A 14,700-nucleotide genomic window follows, 5' to 3' on the forward strand; every position below is an offset into this window, starting at 1 on the left:
CAGACCCCCTCAAAAGATTTTAAGAAAGTAGATTAGATCTTAACTTCTTCATATTTTAAAGGTAGATGTGAAGTGCTGTGTTCCAGATGCAATGTGACTGGCCAAACTACTCGACGTTAAGTAAAACACAATTTATTCAAATACAATAGTTAAAATACAATGAAAAGAAAAGGAATTTAGAATAACTTAACTCTATTGGAAAACTTGACCAAACAATAGATATAGTACCTATTACTAGTTAACTGTTCCAACATAGCACTGTCCCAGGGTGGCACAGTGGCTCAATGGTTAGCACTGCTGCCTCACAGTGCTAAGGACCTAGGTTTGATTCCACCCTCAGGTGACTGTCTGTATGGAATTTGCACATTCTCCCTGTGTCTGCGTGGGTTTCCTCTGGGTGCTCTGGTTTCCTCTCAAAGTCCAAAGATGTGCAGGTTATGTAGTTTGGCCATGCTAAATTGCTCATTGTGTCCTGGGATGTGTAGATTATGTGGATTAGTCATTGGGGAATGCAGGGTTACAAGGATGGGGGAGGGGGTGTTTAGTCTGGGTGGGATGTTCATTGGAGAGTTGGTGTGGACTTGTTGGGTTGAATGGCCTGTTTCCAAGCTGTAGGGACTCTATAAACACACCTCTTGGCAATAAAAGGAAAATTTGGAAAAATAGATTTGTCTCACAGCAGAGAGAAATCCCAGCTTCTAGCTGTAACTGGGAGAGGATGAAGCTAAAAGCTAAAAGAAAAAATCTAGAAATCCCATTCTTTAAAAGCTGGGTACACCCAACCATGATGCATCTATTGTTCCAACTTTAGAAAAAGTGCTAAGGCCTCACAAGCTGTTTACTTTACTGGCTTTCCAACTTGGCACCTCTGTACTCAAAATTCTCGATTTAAAAAATGGGCAAAATAACCTCTTAAAGCCGCAGCATCGTTACACAGGACAGGATTAACATTTCGGTGTGAAATAATTCCTGGGATGGTGGGATTTACGTATGAGAATAGGTTAAATCAGTTCAAATTATATTCTCTGAATTTCAGAAGAATGAAGGGGGGAATCGCACAGAAAAGTATAAAATACCAACAAGACAAAATAGGGTAAGATGCAAGAACATGTTCCAGGGGCATTCACATTCAGGGCTCATAGTCTAAGGATATGTGGTAATCCATTTAGGACACAGATGAGGAGAAATTTCTTCACCCAGGCGTTGCTGAGCCTGTGGAATTCACAACCACAGGAAGCAGATGAGGCCAAAGCATTGTATGATTTTAAGAAGGAATTGAATACAGAACTTGGGGTTAAAGGGAGTAAAGGACTGAAAGGGGAAAAAGCGGGCACACAGTACTGAGTTGGATAATCATAATGAATGGTGGAGTAGGTTCAAAGGGCCGAATGGCTGCTCCTAATTTCCATCAAGTCATAATTAATAAATCCAAGAGAAATCTTATTATCGACAGAGCAGTGGATCTCACTGGTGCAGGGAGTAGTTAAGGCAAGTAGAATAGAACCAATCAATCCTTCCACAAACAGCAGTTTGGAGATAGTCCTGACGAAAAGCTGACTTCCCTGCTCCTCAGATGCTGCCTGACCTGCTGTGATTTTTCCAGCTCCCACATTTATTGACTCTTCCATAAACAGCAACGTGATCAATGATAGGTTAATCTCTTTTTGTGATATTGTTTGAGGGTTAAATATTGGTCCAGTGAGGGTGGGGAGGTCAGGCTGCTGCGTGGATTTGGAACTCCAACAATCTTCTTCCAAACAGTAGCCCAGGGATCGTTTACATCCCTCTGAGGAGTAGGTAGGGCCTTGATTGGGCACCTTAGCTGAAAGACAGCACTTTTGACTGTTCGGCATGTAGCAGTAAAAGGTAAAGTTGTCATAGTCTCAGACAGCTGGTCACCCATTAGAGAGACGGAGAGAGAGAGATCGTTGACTGGTGATGGTTTAACCTGAGGGTCCCCACAACTGAGCCGACAGGAGAGATTGAAAGACGGAACTTGATCGTAGCCTGAGGTGGTATGGGAATTAAAACCATGCAGTTGGCATAACTATGCACCCCAGCCAACAGACCCCCAAAATTCAAATTTCTCCATCTGCAGTGGTAGGATTTGAACCGTGTCCCCTTAGCTAGGACCCCTGGGTTAGGAGTCCAGTGATAATGTCATATCACCATCACCTCCCTCCTTTGCATTGATTGGGACATTTAAATGAAAGCAGAAATGGATGATCAATGGCTCTACTTGAGAGAAATTACCCCTGGTGCCCCAACCAGTCAATATTTCTCAGGCAACAGAGGGCAGCTTTTTCAGCCAGTTCCCGCAAGCAATATGCAAACAATATATGCGGAAGCTTGCTGTGCACAAACTGGCTATTACGTTACACTGTGGACAATACTTTAAAAGGGTGTTTTAGTGGTTCGCATTGCTGCCTGACAGCGCTAGGGATCTGTGTTCAATTCCAGTCTGTGGAAATGTCTGTGCGGTTTTGCCCTGGGTGCTGTGGTTTCCTCCCACAGTCCAAAGCGCAGGTTAGCTGGGTTGGCCATGGGAAATGCAGGGATAGGGTAAGGGGATGGGTCTGGGTTGGATGCCCTTTGGAGGATTAAGTGTAGACTTGATGGGCTGAATGGCCTGCTTCCACACTGTAGGGCATTCTACGATTTCAGCTGTAAAGTGTTTTAGGATATAGTGTCCAAATGCAAGTCTTTCTCTCTTTAATCAGAGAAAACTTATGTTTAAAGTGAATAGTAATACTGTAATTTGAGCTAAAGAGTAAAACAAGATGCTAACTGAATTCAATGATTGGTCACTCTAGGGCCATCTGGATCAAGAGTGTCAGCCTCAGGGATTTGCAGGCCTGGTGATGCACATACATTATCATGAACCAGCCAACTTTGTCTTCATCCATTTCCTGGTGGAAGGTCTGCTGCACAAAATCTGTCGGCCTCTGAAAAGAAGTGAGTTGAAAGCATTTGCCGGTAAATTCCTGGGATGGGGCAAGGGCTCCTTGGCCTGAAGAACCATGTGGCTGGCGCATAAGTGGAAATCCTGCATGCATGAGTGAAATGAGGCCTCCATCAATCATACGGGCCAAATGTCCTCCTGCTGTGCTTTAAGGACTCTGTGACACATCTGATCCCCGATGGGAAAAGGATGGAAAGAGTGACTGAGCTGAGAATCTGTTCCCTACCCCTCCCCCCATCCTTCAAATTAGGCTGCAGAATAGATAACATTGACCTGAAGTGTGGTTAAGTGCCTTCAGCAATGCAGCATTCCCACAGCAGTAGCGCTAAAGTAGCTGGACAAGTCGTGAACACGTTCACTGTTCAGCAAAAGGCATGAGTGCTAGAGACTGAGTCAAACAAGACTCTGCATAGCAGGAAGAAATATTCCTGAATATTGAAAGATAAGGCCAGGAGTGAGCTCAAATGGCCCCTCAAAGCTGTTTCACCATCATTAGGGTCTGCGTATCCTGGCTGAAAACTCCTCCACCAGCCATGTAACTTCCCACAAGAAAAGGGGAAAACCAAAACCATTTAAGGAAAAATTAAATCCAGAGAATTTCTATCCGAACTACCACCAGACAAATAGAATTCAGTCCAGGAGATTGCACGGACCAAACAGACTGCTTTGCAGAACACCTACGCTCAGTTCGCAATAAACAACTGCACCTCCCAGTCGTGAACCATTTCAACTCCCCCTCCCATTCCTCAGACGACATGTCCATCCTGGGCCTCCTGCAGTGCCACAACGATGCTACCCGAAGCTTGCAGGAACAGCAACTCATATTCCGCTTGGGAACCCTGCAGCCCAATGGTATCAATGTGGATTTCACAAGCTTCAAAATCTCCCCTCCCCCTACCGTATCCCAAAACCAGTCCAGCTCGTCCCTGCCTCCCTAACCTGTTCTTCCTCCCACCTATCCCCTCCTCCCACCTCAAGCCACGCCCCCATCTTCTACCTACTAACCTCATCCCGCCCCTTTGACCTGTCCCGTCCTCCCTGGACTGACCTATCCCCTCCCTAACTCCCCACCTACACTCACCTTTACTGGCTCCATCCCCGCCTCTTTGACCTGTTTGTTTCCTCTCCACCTATCCTCTTCTCTATCCATCTTCTATCCACCTCCCCCTCTCTCCCTATTTATTTCAGAACCCCCTTCCCCTCCTCCATTTCTGAAGAAGGGTCTAGGCCCGAAACGTCAGCCTTCCTGCTCCTCTGATGCTGCTTGGCCTGCTGTGTTCATCCAGCTCTACACCTTGTTATCTCAGATTCTCCAGCATCTGCAGTTCCTACTATCTCTCATTCAATCAGTTGTGATCTCTGTCTTAGTCAGGAAGGGCAGACCCAGTGCCATGACACATACGCACACACAGACGCACGCACACACACACACACGCACACGCAGACACACACACAGAACACACACACACACGCACACAGAGACACACACACACACACACACACTCATAGAGACACACGCACACAGGCACGCACACGCAAACAGGCACACACATACATTAAACACACAGAACACACACACACACATTACATGCTCACATGCACACACACAGGATGCGTACACACACACACACACACACACACACACACACACACACACACACACACACACACACACACACACACACACACACACACATCGCAGTGATGTTTTCCAGAGGCTCATTCCTTTTTGGGAATGTGAGATGCATAGATGCACAACATGCCAACACAACAATGTGTGCTTGAAGGCTCAGTAATTGTCTCCTGATGCTTCACCCTGTTTTTCAGCTGGTTTTGTCACTACAATACAACCAGAGTCCTCCTGATAGGATAACTCCCTTGTTTCGCACTTGCTTATGAAAGACTGTCTGTTTCTTATTTGCTTTCCTTTCTGATCCGGACGCTGAGCTGAAATGTGGATGAATTTGGTGCCTCACTCTGATCTGTCTCCTCCAGCTTTGTTTAAAGGATGCCAGATGGTGCTGTCTATGACTCGAGAAATCAAGCCAAAATGGCAGCCTCCCAGTCACTTGCACAAAGGGTCATGGCAAAAGATAAATATGGATGCCCCTGGGAAGCTGAAACTGAAAGCTGAAAGTCATTGGAATTTTCAAAATCTAGACCAAAACACCCAGGACTTCTTAAAGGATCATAGAACCTCACAACAGACAAAGTCTTACCGCCCATCATGGCTTTACTGGCTCCTATAAAGAGCTGACCAATTAATTCCACGCTGCCCTGTTATCTCCCCATAGCTTAAGAGTTACTTTTCTGGTTTTATTAAGGTGCTAAGATATAGGAACAGAATTAGGGCATTCGGCCCATCAACTCAGCTCTGCCATTTGACCATGACTAAGATTTTTCTCAACCCCATTCCCCTATCTTCTCCCAGTAACTTTTGATCCTCTTACTAATCAAGAATTTATGTATCTCTGTCTTAAATACAATCAATGACTTGGCCCCCACAGCCCTCTGCAGCAACGAGTTCCACAGATTAACTGAAGAAATTCCTTCTCATCCCAATTCCAAAGGATTGTTCCTTTACTCTGAGGCTTTACCCTTGGATCTGAGTCTCTCCTGCTAGTGGAAACATTGCCCTTTTGCAAAATGCATTTAAACAATTCGAAGCAGTTAATAAGGTATATGCGTATGTTGGGCTTTAATAGTAGGGGCATAGAGTATAAGAGCAAGGAGGTGACGTTGAACTTGTACAAGACATTTGTTGGACATCAGCTGAAGTGTTATGTTCCACTGTGATTGTCACACTAAAAGAAAGATGTGAATGCATAGCAAATCTGTGATTCTGTGAAATAACTACTGCATGTGCTTGTGTAAGAGTTGCATAGGTGAGCGTCCAGAAGTGATTTACATCAATGAGAAGCTTCAGTTACAAAGATGAATTAGAAAAGTTAGGATTGTTCTTCTTGGAGAGAAGAAGGCTGAGACGAGATTTGATAGACTATTTTAAAATTGTGAGTGGTCTGGATAGAGTAAATAGGGAGAAGCTGTTCCCTTTTGTAAAAGAACAAAAGGGCATTAAAGTGATCTGCAAAAGAAGCAAAAATGATGTGAGGAAAAAGACTTTTCACTCAGTGAGCAGGCAGGGTGTGGAACCTACTGCCTGGAAGTGTGGTGGAGAAAGGTTTAATTGAGACATTCAAGAGGGGTATTGGATAGAAATTTGGATATTATTTGGTGCAGAGACATGGGGGACAAGCAGGAGATTGTCATTTGGTGATGTGGCTTATACAACAAACAAACATGATGAATAAAATGGCCTTCATTTGCAAAATAGCAAATTTGTGTTTCTGTGACATAACTACTGTATGTGGTTGTGTAAGATTTGCATGTTTGAGACTGACTTATAGGCACAGGGGGTGTCCTTTGTAAGCGTAATACTTTTGAGGGGGTTGAGTTCCACGCTGGGTTTTTGGAGCTTCTGAAGTTCTGGCAATGACATTGACCCAGGTTGCTGGCCATGGTCCTGGATTCAGCATGGAATGGCTATTCCAGGTGTACCTACCAGCCTGAGAGTGTACCCGCCGCTGATATTGCTGATGACATCACTAACTCTGCCTCCACACCCAGTTCCAACCCAGCCACCAGCTCAACACCCAGCCCCAGCCTCAAACCCTGCCAGGTATTCACCATCCCCCCAGACCTCCCCCTCACTGAGGATGAATGGTCAGTCGTCAGCGAAGGACTGACCTTCATCCCCCTCCACCTGAACATCAATGAATACCGCTCACGCCTGGATCTCAAACAGTTTTTCAGCGGCCTCCGCCTCCGCACTTATTTCTTTAACTACGAACCTAACCCTCCCTCTGCAGACCCCTTCTCCCGCCTCCAACACAGCCCATCCTCCTGGACACCACCCCAAGGCCTCCTGCCCTCCCTCAATCTTTTCATCTCCGACTGATGACGCAACATTGATCGCCTCAACCTCTCCACCCCTCTCACTCACTCCAACCTCTCCCCCACAGAATGTGCAGCCCTCCGCTCCCTCCACTCCAACCCTAACTTCACTACCAAACCCGCAGATAAGGGGAGGGGGGTGTGCGCAGTAGTGGTATTGGCTCATTGACCTTTACATAGCCGAGATCAGGCACCAACTTTCTGACACCTCCTCCTACCGCCCCCTTGATCATGACCCCACCCCTGACCACCAAAACATCGTCTCCCAAACCATCCTTAACCTCATCACCTCAGGTGACCTCCCACCCACAGCCTCCAACCTCATCATTTCCCAACCCTGCACCGCCTGTTTCTATCTCCTTCCCAAAATCCATAAACCCAACTGCCCTGGCCGACCCATTGTCTCTGCCTGCTGCCCCACTGAACTTATCTCCGCTTACCTTGACTCTGTTTTCTCCCCCTTGGTCCACAAACTCCCCATCTACGTCCAGTAGACTACCCACACCCTTCACCTCCTTCAAGATTTCTAATTCCCCGGCCCCCAACACCTCATCTTCACTATGGGCATCCAATCCCTGTATGCTTGCATTCCCCATGCAGATGGCCTAAAAGCCCTCCGCTTCTTCCTCTCCTGCAGGCCTGATCAGTCCCCCTCTAACGATGCCCTCATCCACTTAACTGAACCCTTAACAACTTCTCTTTTAAATCCTCCCACTTCCTACAGACAAAGGGGGTGGCCATGGGTACCCGCATGGGCCCAAGCTATGCCTGCCTTTTTGTAGGATATGTGAAACAGTCCCTCTTCCGTACCTACGCTGGCCCTAAACCCCACCTCTTCCTCCGTTACATTGATGACTGTATCGGCGCCGCCTCGTGCTCCCACGAGGAGCTCGAACAGTTCATCCACTTCACTAACACCTTCCACCCCAACCTTAAGTTCACCTGGACCATCTCTGATGTCTGTCTCTCCTTCCTGGACTTCTCTGTCTCCATCTCTGGTGACCACCTGGAAACTGATATCTATTTCAAGCCCACCGACTCCCACAGCTACCTAGACTACACCTCCTCTCACCCAGCTTCTTGCAAGAATGCGACCCCCTATTCCCAATTCCTCTGCGTCCGCCACATCTGCTCCCAAGTTGGGGTGTTCCACTCCTGAACATCCCAGATGTCCTCCTGTTTCAAAGAACATAATTTCCCCCCTTCGGTGGTTGAAAATGCCCTCAACCACATCTCTTGTGTTTTTTCCACACCTCTGCCCTCATATTCCCTCCCACCAACAAAAACAAAGACAGAAATCCTCCTTGTCTTCACATATCACCCCATCAACCTCTGTATCCAACGTATCATTCTCCGCCACTTCCGCCACCTACAATCCGACCCCACAGCCAAAGGTATATCTCCCTCCCCACCCCATCTGCTTTTCATAGGGACCGCTCACTCCGCGACTCCCTTGTCCCCTTCTCCCCACTAACCACACCACCCCCAGTACCTTTCCCTGCAACCGCAGGAAGTGCTACACCTGCCCCTACACCCGGGGCATCACCTCCACTCAAGGCTCAAAGCAAACCTTCCACATCAGACAGAGGTTCACCTGCACATCCGTCAACATGGTCTACTGCATCCACTGCTTCCGATGTGGCCTCCATTACATTGGTGAGACCAAGCAGAGGCTCGGAGACCATTTTGTAGAGCACCTGTGCTCTGTATGCGACAAACGACAACACCTTCCAGCCGCGAACCACTTCAACTCCCCCTCCCACTCCCTGGGCGACATGTCCATCCTGGGCCTCCTCCAGTGTCACAATGAGGCCACCCGCAAACTGGAGGAGCAGCACATCATATTCCGCCTCAGGAGCCTGCAGCCCGATGGCCTGAACGTGGATTTTACCAGTTTCTTCAAAATCTCCCCACCCCTGGCCTCCTCCCATGACTAACCCTCCCTCTCATGCCCGCCTCCTCGACCTGACACAACCTGCCCATCTTCTCTCCCACCTATCCACTCCTCCCACCTCACTGACCAATCCCCACCACTGCCTACCTGCACTCACCTATCACCATCCCACCTACCTTCCCCAGCCCCACCCTTCCTCTCTCTATTTCTGAGCTCCCTTCCCCTTCCCCCATTTCTGATGAAGGGTCCCCACCTGAAACATCAACTTTCCTGCTCATCTGATGCTGCCTGGCCTGCTGTGTTCCTCCAGCTCCACTCTGTATTATACATACCAGTATGTCTGACATTTCAACAGCCAGAGAAAAATTGCTGAAAAGCCCAGTGGATTGTTTCCACCTAGCCCTCTTGTAAAACCCATACAACATATCCAAAATAGAAAAGCTTTTGGAGTCAAAAGTTTGGTGTTGAGTTATACATACATGGTGCAAAGAACTAAAGATTTTGTGGATGTAGGTTATGGGTTGGCTTTTACACAAGTTTACTTGAGTGTATAAGTTATTCATCTATAGAATGCAGACTCAAGCATCTCTTTATCATAGTATTATACAGTAGTACAGCACAGACAGAGCCCATTCAGCCCAACAGCTCACCCAAAGAGCTATCCCATTTGCCGCATTCAGCCTGTGCTTTGCTCATATCCCTGAAATATTTTTTCTTGGTGTTATTTGTTGACTATTTCTTTCTGAATGCTGTTCAAAAGACTGGTTGAACAAATGTCAGATCATTATTGAGAATCAAAATACTGACATGTATTGGTGAGGATTAGAAATTGAACCGAAATAAGGATGCTTGAGTTACTCTACATAGTTTTGAGAATTTCTTGCCTCATTTCAATTTGCGTTGTGGGTAGGCAGATGTTGTTAAGATCTAAGGTTTTCCATTATTTTTGGAATTTTTTTGTCCACTCTCCTACGAAAATAGATACAAAATGCCTCTTCAAAACCTTTGCCATTTCTTTGCTTTCATTATTCATTCCCCAGGCTTAGCTCCTGAGGAACCAATTCTCACTTTCACTATTCTGTTCCTTTTTATTTAGGTGTAGAACTTTTTCTTTTCTATTTTCACATTTCCTTGTTGATTTTCTCCCCTATTGCTCCCTCTTTATTATATTTTAATCATCCTTTGCTGGTTTCTAAAACTATTATTTTGTTTTTTGATTTATTGTTGCCACATGTATATAAGTACAGTGAAAAGTTTTGTTTTGTGTGCAGTACAGGCAGATTATAACATACAATGACATACAGATTATAGGGTGCATACAGGGTTATGGCTGCACAGGAGATGCCCAAAAGCAAGATCAACTTTCGATTTGAAATTTGAGAGCTCCATTCATAAGTCTAATAATGGCAGGGAAGAAGCTGTTCTTGAATCTGTTGGTACGTGTATTTAAGCTTTTGTATCTTCTGCCTGATGGAAGGGGTTGGAAAAGAGTACAACCAGGTTTGGAGGGGTCTTTGATGTTAGCTGCCTTTCCACGGCAACGAGAATTGAAGGTGAAGTCCATGTATGGGAGGTTGGCTTATGTGATAGTCTGGGCTGTGTTCACAACTTTCTGTAGTTTGTTACAGTTTGGTCAGAGCAGTTGCCATACCAAGCTATGGTACACTCAGACAGTATGCTTTCTATGGTGCATCTGTAGAAGTTGGTGAGGGTCCTTCTGGATTGCTGAGCTACTGCTAAACTTCACAACATTGTATACATTTTCTTTCCATTTGATATCATCCTTCTTCAAATTCTTACTTGGTCATGCTAACGTTGATCTTGCCTAGCAATGTAGCCTGTATGCCATTGTCTAAGTCTTTTTGATCTGTACATTCTTTGCTACTATGATCTGCCTGCAACGCTTGCAAACAAAGCTTTTCACTGTATTTTGGTACAAGTGACAAAAAATCAATCAATCAATCAATCAATGGATTGGATGTCTCACTGATTATGTGACACCAACCTGCGCTGTTAGCAGCTTCCAACTAAAAAGATTACTATTTAATCCTATGAACAGATTCAAAGCTGTTTTCAGAGGACGTGATGGAGACCTTAGTTCTCATACTGGCAAACCTATTTGGAAGGAGATATCTACCACCCTGTTTAGAAGAAGAGAACCTTACTTTTGATCAGTCAAAGGTGAGTGATGGGCGTGATAATGTGGCTAAAAATCCATACCTACGTTCCTCTACCATTTTCATAAACTAATTCTTTGACAGAAGGACCAGAAATTAGGCCAAGCTTGCCTGTGGGCTCGAAGACTTCCATATCAGAGAAGCAGCACGGTGGTTCAGAGGTTAGCACTCCTGCCTCATAGCACCCGGGACCTGGGTTTGATTCCACCCTTGGGTATCTGCCTGCGTGGAGTTTGCACATTCTCCCCGTGCCTACGTGGGTTTCCTCTGGGTGCCCCGGTTTCCTTCCACAGTCCAAAGGAGTGTGGGCTAGGTGGATTGGACATGGGAAATTGCACATGGTGTCCAGGGATGTGCAGGCTAGGTTGATTGGCCGTGGTAAATGCAAGGTTATGAGGATAGGGTGGTGGGGGGGTGCTGAATATGGGTGGGATGCCTTTGGAGGGTTAGTGTGGACTCAATGGACCAAATGGCCTCTTTCTGCACTTTCATGATTCTACGATTCTAAGTGAGGGGCTCTTCACACAAGACTTTTCCCCAGCCCTCATTTGGGTACCGTGTGCCATGCCACTTTAGAGATGCAGGTCCTTTAGTTGTCAAGCAGAACAGCTCTGGAGTTGATCGGGAGCAGGTTAAGCTCATTGCATGTTGAACTTTAAGAGCTGGGATGACTCCCACCGTCCAACTCCAGTTTGATTTATCTCTTTGCCCTTCTCCCTACCTCCCTCTCATCCTTGATGGCTTTCATTGCCTTTGAGGGGCTTTGAATGTGAATTAATCAATTGGGAAACATGACTGATTTACTGGTGGTGGTTAATTTAAAAACAAAACATGATTTGGCGATGGGGAAGAAACGACGTTCAGCTTGTGTAAGAGTACTTCTGGACATTGAAAAGAAAAAAAAAAGAGACAGACAGCTGGGCTTCCAGAACTGAGGCAGTGGTAACATCACTAAGCTAGTACTCCAGACCACCCAGAAGATGTTCTGTGGGAACATGGATTTGACATTCACCTGGGAAATGATGAAATTTGAAGTTAAAGAAAGGTGAAATCTGAACCAAAAAATATTAAATGAGTTGGCTCTGGTGGGGGTAATGGGCTAATGACATGATTGCTAGATTATTAGTCCAGAGACTCAGATAACATTTAGAGACATGGGTTCAAATCTCACCATGGGATGAGATGGGATGATGGAATTTGAATCCAATAAAAACATGTTATTGAAAGTCTAGTGATGACCATGGAACAGTTGTCAATTATCACTAAAACTCATCAGGTTTACTAATGTCCTTTAGGGAAGGAAACTGCTGTCCTTACCTGGTCTGGCCTACATGTGATTCCAGACCCACAGCAATGTGATTGACTCTTAACTGCCCTCTGGGCATTCGGAGAGGGGAATATACACAGGTCTAGCCCACATGCTTATATCCTGAGATGAATTAAAAAAAGTAGAGACAACAAGGTGCAGGGCTGGATGAACACAGCAGGCCAAGCAGCATCATAGGAGCAGAGAGGCTGACGTTTCAGGCCTAGACCCAGCCCTGCACCTTGTTGTCTCGGATTCTCCAGCATCTGCAGTTCCTACTATCTCTAATTAAAAAAAGTAGTTGGGATCTGATGTATTCCACCCCCTATCTACCTAACTCTCCCTCATCTTCGGTGGTGTGCCTTACCCTTAACGGGTTTTGGATTAAATTGGAAAATGGGGGTGATTTACTGGCAGTGGTTAATAGATGGAAAAAAATACCATGAGTGAGTTGGCGATGGGATAAAGAAATTGGCTATTTAGGAGCACAGTGTAAGAGTTGGGATCTGAGGGCAAGTGGGAATGTAATGGGAATGTCACTGCCCTAGCTATGTAATCATCATTAAAACCCATCTCATTTTGAGGGGGTAGGAGGGAAAAAAAAATTGCAGTTTGAAGGGTCTGTGTGGTGTAATGTTAGTGTCCCTACCTCTGAGCCAAGGGACCTTGGTTCAAGTCACATCTGTTCCAAAGTGTGAAGACACATCTCTGAACAGAACAATTAAACATTCTGCCCCTGATGAGCAGTCCTTATTAATTGTTACTACTTAGTTGTTTCAATCAGTTAATTTTGGTGGTGGGTCTTCAAAAGAAAAGGCTTTGTTTTCTTGAAAACAAAGAGTTGATTTCTCCTCTGTTGTTTTACCCTCTGCCTTAATATTTGCACGTAGCTCTCCACTCATTCAAGCTTGCTATCCTATAAATTCCCCAGTTGGCCTGAGTCTCTATTTTATGTTATGTGACATTTCTAATTATGCATGCCAATAGATCAGATTCGCTATCAAAAGCTTTTTTGTCTGATATCTCGTCAACTGCCTTTTGGAAATTCAAATCTACTCCTCCTACTGGTTCCATTTATCCACCTTGCTTGTTACACGTTTGAACAGTGGTAATTGATTTATCAAACATGGGTTCCACTTCAGAAAACTGATTCTTTTTTGATGGTCTGCTCCTTCACTATAGATTCCAACATACAGGTTTTCCAAGGCTTTAGGAAAGCAACTGCTATGTTGGCCTTTAATATAAGAGGGTTTGAGCATAGAGCATTGGAGAGACACAATATTGTGTGCAGTTGATACCATAAGATGTAAGAGCAGAAGTAGACCATTCAACCTATCGATTCTGCTCCACCATTTAATAAGATCATCAATGATCTGATAATCAGTTTCCTGCCGTTCCCTATAATCCTTGATTGCCTTTCTGATTAAAAATCCATCTGTCTCAGCCTTGAAAACACTTAACTACCCAATGCTGACAACTGACTGTGGTAAAGAATTCCAAAGATTGACCACCCTCTGAGAGAAAAGCCTTGCCCTAAAGCCTGTCCACCATCTACAAGGCACAAGTCAGGAGTGTGATGGAATACTCCCCACTTGCCTGGATGGATGCAGCTCTAACAACACGCAAGAAGCTTGACACCATCCAGGACAAAGCAGCCCGCTTGATTGGCACCACATCCACAAACACCCACTGTGATGTGGAATCAAAAAAAGTAATTTCTCTCCATCGCTGTCTGAAATGATAGCCTCTTGGTCTGAGATGACCCTCTCTCCACAAGGAGAAACAATCTTTCCACAGTTATCCTTTTTAAGTCTCCCAAGAATCTTACATATTTCAATAACATTACCATTCATTCCATTAAACTCTAATGAGTACACATCTAACCTACTCAATGCCTCTAATGAGACAGTCCCTTCATATCTGGGATCAGCCTAGTGAACCTTCTCTGGACTGCTTCCAATTCTAGTATGTCTTTCCAGGATCCGAGGGCACAGCCTTAGAGTAAAGGGAAGACCTTTTAGAATGGAGATAAGGAGAAACTTCTTCAGCCAGAGAGTGGTGAATCTATGGAATTCACTGCCACAGGAGGCTGTGGAGGCCAGGTCATTGAGTACATTTAACTCTGAGATAGATAGGTTCTTGATTGTCCAAGGGATCAAGGGTTACGGGGAGAAAGTAGGAGAATGGGTTGAGGAACTTATCAACCATGATTGAATGGCAGAGCAGACTCGATGGGCTGAATGGCCTAATTTCTGCTCCTATGTCTTATGGTCTTATAAGGAGACCTGAACTGTTCACAGCATTCCAGTGTGGTCTAACTAGTGCTGTGTATAGTTTTAGCAAGATTTCCCCATTTATATGGTCCATTGCCTTTGAAAAAAGGGCCAACATTCAAACTTAGATAACA

At 45.3% G+C, this 14,700-nt stretch overlaps 1 protein-coding gene across 1 annotated transcript in view; it reads left to right on the plus strand.

Annotated features, from left to right (window-relative positions):
* LOC109938430 (probable ATP-dependent RNA helicase DDX60) overlaps positions 1 to 14,700 on the plus strand; it is a 144,997-nt gene that overhangs the window by 111,360 nt on the left and 18,937 nt on the right. Inside the window, exons 31-32 of the mRNA XM_048594078.1 lie at positions 2,814 to 2,955; positions 10,870 to 10,991. Of these exons, the coding sequence (XP_048450035.1) occupies positions 2,814 to 2,955; positions 10,870 to 10,991 (264 nt within the window). The remainder of the gene's footprint in view (positions 1 to 2,813; positions 2,956 to 10,869; positions 10,992 to 14,700) is intronic.

Source organism: Rhincodon typus, chromosome 3, assembly GCF_021869965.1.
Source record: "Rhincodon typus isolate 14 chromosome 3, sRhiTyp1.1, whole genome shotgun sequence".
Classification (NCBI taxonomy): Eukaryota; Metazoa; Chordata; class Chondrichthyes; order Orectolobiformes; family Rhincodontidae; genus Rhincodon; species Rhincodon typus.